Genomic DNA, 9,838 nt, shown 5'->3' on the forward strand with positions numbered 1-9,838 from the left:
TCCCCGCTCTGTGACTCCCCGCTCTGTGACTCCCCGCTCTGAGACTCCCCGCTCTGAGACTCCCCGCTCTGAGACTCCCCGCTCTGAGACTCCCCGCTCTGAGACTCCCCGCTCTGAGACTCCCCGCTCTGAGACTCCCCGCTCTGTGACTCCCCGCTCTGAGACTCCCCGCTCTGTGACTCCCCGCTCTGTGACTCCCCGCTCTGTGACTCCCCGCTCTGTGACTCCCCGCTCTGTGACTCCCCGCTCTGTGACTCCCCGCCCTGTGACTCCCCGCCCTGTGACTCGACTGTATTACATCTCGGCTCTAAAATAATCACATATCAGCGAGTCACACAAATATTTTTCATCAGGCAACTTGCCTGAAACTTTTCGTCTTGTGACCTGATGGCTGAGCATAAAAGAAGATATAAGAAGTGCAGCACGCTTTATTAGAGGCAAGCAGTCTATGCGAATCCCAGAGAGCGTCCCGTCATCCACCTCACCGTCCCTCAATCCCAAAGTACATCGGGAAGACCTCAGCACACCCCTTCTCCTGGAGGAACTGGTACAGCTGGCCCAGATCCATGTGGTTTCCTCGGGATCCATGGAGATCAAACGCCTTCTCTTCCAGAGCCGGGAACCTCCTCAGTTTCTGCATTTCTGTTTGAGTCTCCGAGGACAACTGGACGTCTTCCCGATGTCGGATTAAAATGCGCTTCCACGTCAGCTTCCTTATCCTGAAGACAGATTAATAGAGATGACGTTGTAATACAGCCGACACCCGGGCGACAGGATGCCACACGCCGCCGACACCCGGGCGACAGGAGGCCACACGCCGCCGACACCCGGGCGACAGGAGGCCACACGCCGCCGACACCCGGGCGACAGGAGGCCACACGCCGCCGACACCCGGGCGACAGGAGGCCACACGCCGCCGACACCCGGGCGACAGGATGCCACACGCCGCCGACACCCGGGCGACAGGATGCCACACGCCGCCGACACCCGGGCGACAGGATGCCACACGCCGCCGACACCCGGGCGACAGGATGCCACACGCCGCCGACACCCAGGCGACAGGATGCCACACGCCGCCGACACCCAGGCGACAGGATGCCACACGCCGCCGACACCCAGGCGACAGGATGCCACACGCCGCCGACACCCAGGCGACAGGATGCCACGCGCCGCCGACACCCAGGCGACAGGATGCCACACGCCACCGACACCCAGGCGACAGGATGCTACACGCCGGCAACCACCGACGACAGGATATTACATGCCGCCAACCACCGAAGACGCGATACTACACGTCGCCAACCACAGACAACACGATGTTACACGCCGCCGACCCCAGAAAACACGATAGTACAAGTCATGGGCTGGAGCTGGAGGGGTCGTGGCCCCTTTAAGAGGAAGCCTGGCATGACGCGTGGGGCCAGATAGCCGGTAGTCAGGAGGGGGTTAATGTTGGGTGGAGGTGGGGGTAGAAAGTGCTAGAAGATAGGTGTAAGGGTCAGGATAGGTGGAAAGTTTAGTGGGAGGGGGGTTATATAAAGAGGGGGTGCTTCGTGGGAGGTCACCTTAGAGAGAAGATAGCGGAGAGTCCCGCCCGCCCGCCCGCCCGCCCGTTTTGTTATTGGTGGGTAGGGTTGGTTATAGGTTCAATTGTCATGGCAGTGTCGGGTGGGGGGGTCCTTGGAGTCGGTGGAAATTGTGTAGGGGAGGGGGGGGGGAGTTGGGTGGGCATGGTCCTACCCGTTAAGACTCCCTCCTCTGTAATTGGTGTAGTATCTGGTGCAGGGACTTGGCCTGGTGGTGGGGGGCAGTAGACCCTCCGCCGGCTGTAAGCCCCAAGTGTGGTAGCCACCTAAGGGCGGCTTGCGTTGTCCCTGAGCCTGTCTACGGCTGTGGGGCAGCGTGTATTAGTTTTGAGTGTGGTAGCACCAGATTGTGTGACTCTAGGGACTCCCCCCTCGTTAATTTTGGTAATTATTGTACAGTTTGTGTTAATAAAGGCTGCTGTGGCCAAAAAATTATCCAAAGAAAAAGGTGTTTGTCCTTATTGGGAAGGGTACAGAAAGAGGGGCATTCTGGCCTCCAGGCGTCATGTTGCTAACCCCAGAAGACACAATACTACACGCTGCCAACCAACGACAGTACAGATCAGCTGACGGCCCCAGAACATTTATACTGATTAGCTGACATGATTTGTACCCGTTAGACCCCCTACATCCCCCAGAGATAAGTGGTGCCAGATGGGTGATGATCAGCTCAGCAGAATGGGCTTGTGTATAAGGGAGTCCTCACGATTAGCTTTTGGCCAATAATTATGTAATAATTGAGCTTAGTCGGGCCGTTCCCTCCTTCCATCATCTCCCATTAACCCTTTCCAATCCAATTTGTATCCTGGTTTTCCTAGGGGGCTTACTCTTTTTCTTCTGTTATACAACAGCGCTATCTGCTGGCTAAAGCCAGTACTGCATGAGGTGACACATTAGATAGGCTCCGACAGCAGAGAGGCTGGCAATATACAGTAAGAGAACCCCGACGGATGTCTTCCAACATCGGAGCTGTACAGCCTTAAATCATAATGTCTTCAGACATCAGACAGTGGATTGGAAAGGGTTAAAGGGCTTGTACCACAATTTACTTTTATCACCTGGCCACAGCATAAATGATAAAAGTCTGATTGGGGGTCTTCTCACCCAGCCCCCCACTGATAGAGAACAGGGTTCTTATGTCTCCCTCTTCTCGTCGCTGTGAGCTCACTGCTCTCCCAATAGTGACGTGGGGATTGAATGAAGCAGCGGTCGCGGAGACGCTCTATTCATTTTCAAATGGGATCGCCAGAGATGGCCGAGTGCTTGTATTCCCCCACTGAAATATGTGGAGGGGCGCTGCGCATGTGTAACCCCGCTCCATTCAGTTCCCATGTCACTGCGGGTCTGCTAAGCGAGCCCAGAGTGACGAGAAGAGGGAGACATAGGACCCTCATTCTCAGGATCAGAGGGGGGCAGGGGGCGCAGGCGGGCAGGGCCAACAGGTCTTTTTATTTATTTTTTAATATTTAAAGACTTGAGTGAGGGGATAAGTGTTTAGATCTTTTTTCTCTGTAGGACGTTTAGATGCTGTGATCAGCAGTGACTGCAGCATCTCCGGGGTTAAACGATGTAGAGTGATTAGAGGAACAAGTCCTCATCATTTCACATCTTTTCGGGGAAAACCACATATGTGACAATCAGAGAGCAAATATGTTCCCTTAGTGATGTGGGGTCGGTGATACCATGAACAAGAATTCTTTACTCTTGATGACTGTCCTCAGAATAGGTCATCAGCGGACGCCTGCTGCTGGGGAGCCTTACAGACCAGCCAAAGGTGCTGGAAGCAGACAGCGCTGTCAACACTGCAATGGCCTGGAGTGGTACTACAGGTACAACTCTCATTGAATTCAATGCAATACTATCCTGGGTCGCTGCAATACGGACAGCACTATCTGCTTCCAGCGCTGTTCACACTGACGGTAACCCAACAAACAGTCAATCAGCCAGGATCCTTAGCCGTGTACCCCCTCTGAGCAACTATTGAGGAGCAATCCTGAGGACAGCTCAGCAATAGTAAAAATACGGAGAACCCCTGTAATGCCCTGAAATCTGACTTGTGTAGGATCCCACCGTACAGTGAGGGGGGAAGAAGAGGGGAAGGGGTGGGGGAGGAGATGCTCTGCTTTCAACTATACTTTTGGATGGAGCACAGCTCGCACACTCCGAGTGTGCTCCAGCAATGATCACAGCCAGAGCATGTGCTATGTGCTCAGAGCATGCTCAGAGTGCAATGAAGAGTACGCCCCTCTAATTCCACCCATCCAATACAGATGCCTCTTGTGCGTACGTACCTGGACCAGAACTCTTCGCACGCCTCCTGCGCTCCTTCCACGCACACAATGCCGGGTTTCCCGGGCATGCTGAAGCCGGACAGTCCCAGCTCCTTCGACCATTCTAATATGTATTTCCTTTTGTTCTTATTGTATATATGGTGACTGTAAATCCACAGTCTAGTGAAGATGGCGTCGCCTGCTGCCACTCCTCCTCCCCGTTGGTCATCTACGGGGGTCAGGTAGCTTTCAGCATGGTCCTGCAACCACTCGGTGGCACTTAAGATGCAGACATCTCCGCCGCAGCTGCTTTTCAGGTACGCACTCAGGTCTGAATTAAGTTGTGCCTGTTGCGAGCGGACCAAAGATGGCGACCTGCGTAGGAGGAAGGGATTGGTTAGACTGTTAGCTGGAGGCAACAGAGAGGGACCACATACCTGCAGTGGGGAGGACGCGGGACGCCATCATTGGACTGAGGGGGTTCGTCAAGCATGGCATACCGCTACTACTGATGGGGGTCATTACATTATGGACGCTGGGGATATATATATCTTTTAGGTTTTCCCACTTTTGTACAATCAAGCCTCTTTTTAAAGAAATTATTCAAAGTCCCATAACTTTATTTTTCAACGGACGGAGCTTTGTGAGGGCTTGTTTTTTTTGTATGAGGAGCTGTAGTGTTAATTGGTACCATTTTGGAGTACAAACTGCTTTTTGATCATTTTTATTGTATTTTCTGCGAGGTGCAGAATAAACATTGTGTTCAGTTTATTGTAGAGGTCGTTACCAAATGTGTATTTCTTTTAGAGAGTGTAAGTGGGCAAAAACATTTTTTCCTATACTGTTTTTTTAACACATTTTTATGTCATTTTTTTGAACCCCCGATCGTATGATCACTATGGTAATACAGTACAGTACGTCCGCCTGTACTGCGCTGTATTACCACTAGCGATCATAAGCTGTCACAGACCAAGACACCAGGCAATGGCAGCCGGTTGCCATGGCAACTCATTGGCCCTCTGTGATAACATAACGTCACAGAAAGAGCGTCCCCCACCCCCTCTGTGAACCCTTTGTATGCTGCGATCAATGTTGAATTTGATGAGGTTAATGTTGTAAGGGGTTAACAGCGGGGATCGGTGCTGGTGCAGAGGGAGGCCAGCCGGACACCACAGTCGGCTCCTGCTGCAGATGGCGTGGCCTCAGCTTCGGAGCCCCCGCCATGCACAGGATGTCCTGTGCCTTAAGTACCAGGCAGCCAGGGTGTAAACTTACGTCCTGCGTCGTTAAGGGGTTAAAAAGGAAACAATGTGACGCTTACCTGACGACGATGTCTGGCGGCACATGCGGGTAGTGTGGAGGGTAGGCACAATGTAACGACAGCGCGTGCTACAAGACAGAGGAGAGCAGAGCTAATGTCAGACGCCCACTTAAAGGGGATGGCTCAGGAAAAACATTAAAGGGGTGTTGCAGTACTTGTATACTGATCACCTATCCTGTATATAGGTCATCAAAAGCCGATCCATCGGGGTCCATCGCTTAGGGCCCCCACTGATCGAGACTGTAGCGCTTTGGTGATCGCCGCAGCCTTGTCTCAGACCAGTGAAGATCCTATCCTTAGAGGTCATCAGTATCCAAGACCTGAAAACCCCTTTAATGACCCATCGCTGGTATGACCTGACCTTGGTGAACAAAGTGGCATGGATGCTGCAACCGCGCCGCTTCACGGTCACCTCCGCCAGGCTTTTTCCAGAAACTGCGGGACTGACCAAAATGGTTGATCCCCAGAATCAGCGTTGACGATGCAGACGCCTCCATTAGGTTCTGCTCACATCTGCGCTGCAGCTTGCGGGTTCAATAGAAACCGCGCCGCAGGGCGAGATTTGTCGTATGCGAGATAAAACCCTCATCCGACGGACCCCACTAACTAATAATGGGGTCTGCTGACTCGGGGCTCATTCACATGACCGTGTGCATAAAATGCTGTGTTGATCGTACCGTCTACCGCCACGCAGGGCAGTGGGTGCGCTGCGCATGACGATATGTTTCGCACACGCGGTCGTGCGCAGTGGGACTGCTTTTTTTTCAATTCCCCGCTCTATCTCTTGCATATGTATTGCGCATGGACGGCATTGCATACACTATCCGTAGAAATGTACAGGGCTCTTGCTGCGCGGTATGCGGTGAAATAAGAGCGTGCCGCCATCTTTGTCGCGCATGTATCTACACGCCGTATTTACATGCTAATGTGAGCGGATCAATGTGCTTTCATTGACTCCATTCACCGTGTGTCACACGGCCGTGCATTGCGTGCGTAATACGCAGTGAAATCACGGTTGTGTAAATGAGCCACTAATGGGAAGAGCAGCGCTGCAGCATCGTTACGGCTCCAGTCAGATCTGATGGGAGACGCAGACTGTGACAATTGTAAGGAATCAGTAGGGAGTAATTAGCGGGGGTTTCGGAGTTAGGACGCCACTGACGGCCGAGCCTCGGTCCGTGGAACCCGTTTATAGGATGCGTTCACAGGTAGCGAAACTTCTGCATCAAATCTGCGTTAAAAAAAAGCGTATCAAAATCCGCACCGCTGGAGTGGAGATCGACTCGGATTCAGTCCGTGCCTTACTGCGCTAATCTCACCTCTGAATACTGAGCAGTCGTTTCCAGCACCGAGTGCCGCCATCTTTCCCCAGGTGACAGGTAGTCCACCTCTGCATCACCTGACCAGCGGCAGCGCTCAGTAGTGGGTGACGGCGTGCGCTGCGCTCCTGGTGCCTGCAGGGAGCGCTCAGTATTCAGAGGTGAGAGGAGCGCCGTTATGTGCCGGCTGCGGATCTGCACCAGTGATGCCGTTTTTGATGTGGAAAATGCGCTACGTGACGCAGCCGCCAGTCTTCGGTCCGGCGTTCATACGAGACAAGGCCGTTACCTGCACGCTGTTGGTGTCGCCCAGCTTCACGGTCAGAGTGAACTGAATCTGGAATGTCGGGGTGACGGCGCTCCGCCTCTCCGTGTAATCCCGCAGCTCCGCCAGCGCCAGCTCATCCGTCACACTGAACTCCTCCTCGTTGGGGAACATGCTGGAGAGAAGGTCCAGCTCCGAAATCTGCGCCTCCGCCTCCTCGTAGTTCGCCATCCTCTGCGGGAAGACAGGACAGATGGATAGTAACCAGCGGGCGTTCACCCCTCCGGCTTATCTACACGGGCGAGAAAAAAACAAAAACAAACAAAAAACGCACTAGCTCTGCAATTACGTGACGCACAGAACTCATGCGATATATTAAATTATGGTTTACAATGGGTTAATTTACATGGTTGCAGCGATACCGCGAGACGGAAAAACTGCAGCGTGTTCCATTCTTCAGTGCTGACGCTGAACTGTTGCCCACTATGTCTGCGTTTGACATCGCATCGCACTTTCAGCGAGATTCAGCCGCGTGCGATGGGATTTAAAATTTTTTTTATTGAAAAACCATGCGGTTTTCAAGCGCAAAAAAAAAAAAATAAAAAAATCACAAATTGCGCTCAAATAGAAAAAAATTTAAATATCACAACTTTCCAAGCGCGGTATCTGAATATCTCGCTCACCGGTGTAAATACAGCGCCCGCCTTAGACACACTACGATCGCTGCCAGACACGTACGCCGCCGCTTATCTTTTGTAGAGATGTATCGGCATTCGATGTTTTCGTTGCTGCTGAAGCCGCCTGCGATTCGCTGATATTACGGGAAGCAGCCACAGAAACGGATGGACGACCAAGCACAACAAGAATGTACAGTCCGCTCTAATAGGGGGTCCCGAGCGCCGCACCCCGTAGGATGTCGCCGTGCCTCCTTAGCGCAGCTTCCATGTAGACCATCCCTTGTTTACAGACCATCGGCTTGTAGCTCTGAGGCATCCATTCAGTTACAAGGGAGATACAAGCGCGACACCCTAAAAGAAGCGCGAAACGTGAAGTTGGCGATTACTTGCGCCGATCTCCCGGGACTGTACAACCCCCTGTTTTATAGTGGTAGCACTACAACTCCCAGCAGGAATGTATTCCGACTACAATGGTTCTCTAAGCACTGACATACATATATACACACCTCGGGGTCCGGACCGCTTCTCCGTGTGAGCAGGGCAAGCAGATACAACCACCTTACAGCAGGAGGCAGCACGATGATGACATGATCACTGCGCTCCTCCTCCCAGTCAGCCACGTCACAGGTCTCTCCCTAACACAGACTCCTGCTGATAAGGGGCTGCCGCCCTGAACAAACCGGCCGTCTGTGGATGGAGTCTGGCTTTACTTTCTATTCGCGGTCATTGTTACACGGCTTGTATAAAGAGTGTAAGGCTGGGGTCACGCGGGGCGGAATGTCCGTGCGGACTTTCTGCTCGGAAATCCTGCCGGCGGTTTTCATCCCGGGATTAGCCAGCAAAGTGGACCAGATTTGCAAAAATCTCATCCACACGCTGCAGCCAATCCGTTGCAGCCAAGCTGCGCCGAAATTGACATATAACGCGGAAATCAAAGACACAGCATGTCACTTCTTTCTCTGTTTCCGCAGCGGACGCTCTCCTCTCCTCTCCGCAGCACAATGCAGGTGACGAAGCTGCACTTTTCTCGGGGAAATCTCACGCTTTTTCCATGCGGTCATTCTGTGAGATTTCCGTGGGATTTTGGTCCCGTGTGAACCCAGCCTAACATTGATTTTAGGGATTGCTGCCTTCCAATAGGTGGCGCTGGGGAGGTATTATTCCATCTCAATTATTTCTATCTATCTATGTCATATCTACCCCCCCCCCCCCCCCAATCCATCCTGAATGCGGCAGCCAGGCTCATCTTCCTGTCCAGCCGCTACTCGGATGCCTCTGCCCTGTGCCGGTCACTGCACTGGCTGCCCGTTAAATACAGAATTCAATTTAAACTCACTACCTTCATCCACAAAGCCCTCCACAGCGCAGCGCCCCCCTATATCGCCTCCCCCATCTCAATCCATCACCCAGCCTGGGCTCTCTGCTCTGCTAACAAAACCAGACTGAGCGCCCCTTTAATTCGAACTTCTCATTCCCGCCTCCAAGACTTCTCCAGAGCAGCACTGGTCCTCTGGAACGCGCTACCAAAGGATACCCGAGCAATCCAGGACTCACAGAACTTCAGGCGTGCTCTAAAAACGCACCTCTTCAGGGAGGCATACCGAATTCCCTAAACAAACCCCTCTGTACTCCACCTGATAACATGCTCCCTGACCTACTGACTGCAATCCCTGTTAGCCATCATAAACCGCTCCTGCAGTCATACTGTTTCTGCCGTCACACGGCTAAATGTCTGACCATTGTCTATGTGTATAGCATCCCTCACACTCCACCTCGCCATACCGTGCACATCTCCACCTCGCCATACCGTGCACATCACCACCTCGCCATACAGTGCACATCTCCAGCCCCTTTACCTTCTGTATCACCCCATTACTTGTAGTATGTAAGCTCGTTGGAGCAGGACCCTCACCCCTATTGTTTCCATCAACTGATTACTATGTAACCGTGGTTCTGTAATGTTTGTACTTTTGTCTTTCTGTATCCCCCCTGTCTATGTAAGCGCTGCGGAATATGTTGGCGCTATACAAATAAAGTTTATTATTATTATTTCTATCTATCTATCTCATATCTATCTATCTATCTATCTATCTATCTATCTATCTATCTATCTATCTATCTATCTATCTATCTATCTATCTATCTATCTATCTATCTATCGGTTCTGGTGTATCTTGTCTCCGCCAGAAGAATGGGTGGAAACAAGATGCATGCCCACAACTTGATTGGCTGGGCAGGAGAATGGGTGCCCATCATCTACCCTCCCGTCTCGCGTCACTCACCCCGCCGCCGCTTTCCCTTGTCCCCTTCCCGGCCTCAGCACTGTCAGTCCTCGCTGCTATTACATACTGCAGCCATTATATGAGGCTGGCAGGCGAGGAGACTGATAGTGGCTGACCG

The 9,838-nt window shown here is 52.4% G+C and overlaps 1 protein-coding gene across 2 annotated transcripts; it reads right to left on the bottom strand.

Annotated features, from left to right (window-relative positions):
• Positions 1–403: 403 nt before the first annotated feature.
• Positions 404–8,037, bottom strand: RWDD2B (RWD domain containing 2B). Of its 2 annotated transcripts, none has more exons than XM_066599037.1 (5): positions 7,945–8,037; positions 6,786–6,995; positions 5,178–5,245; positions 3,878–4,231; positions 404–719 (listed from the first exon to the last, which is right to left on the bottom strand). In XM_066599037.1, exons 2-5 carry the CDS (start codon positions 6,990–6,992, stop codon positions 482–484), a joined length of 867 nt encoding a protein of 288 aa, XP_066455134.1. In that variant the 5' UTR covers positions 6,993–6,995; positions 7,945–8,037; the 3' UTR covers positions 404–481. The 2 variants fall into 2 exon arrangements, with proteins under 2 accessions (XP_066455134.1, XP_066455133.1); XM_066599036.1 differs by having other exon boundaries at positions 6,786–7,053.
• Between the last annotated feature and the right edge of the window lie 1,801 nt (positions 8,038–9,838).

This window comes from Eleutherodactylus coqui, chromosome 4 (genome assembly GCF_035609145.1).
Source record: "Eleutherodactylus coqui strain aEleCoq1 chromosome 4, aEleCoq1.hap1, whole genome shotgun sequence".
Lineage (NCBI taxonomy): Eukaryota > Metazoa > Chordata > Amphibia > Anura > Eleutherodactylidae > Eleutherodactylus > Eleutherodactylus coqui.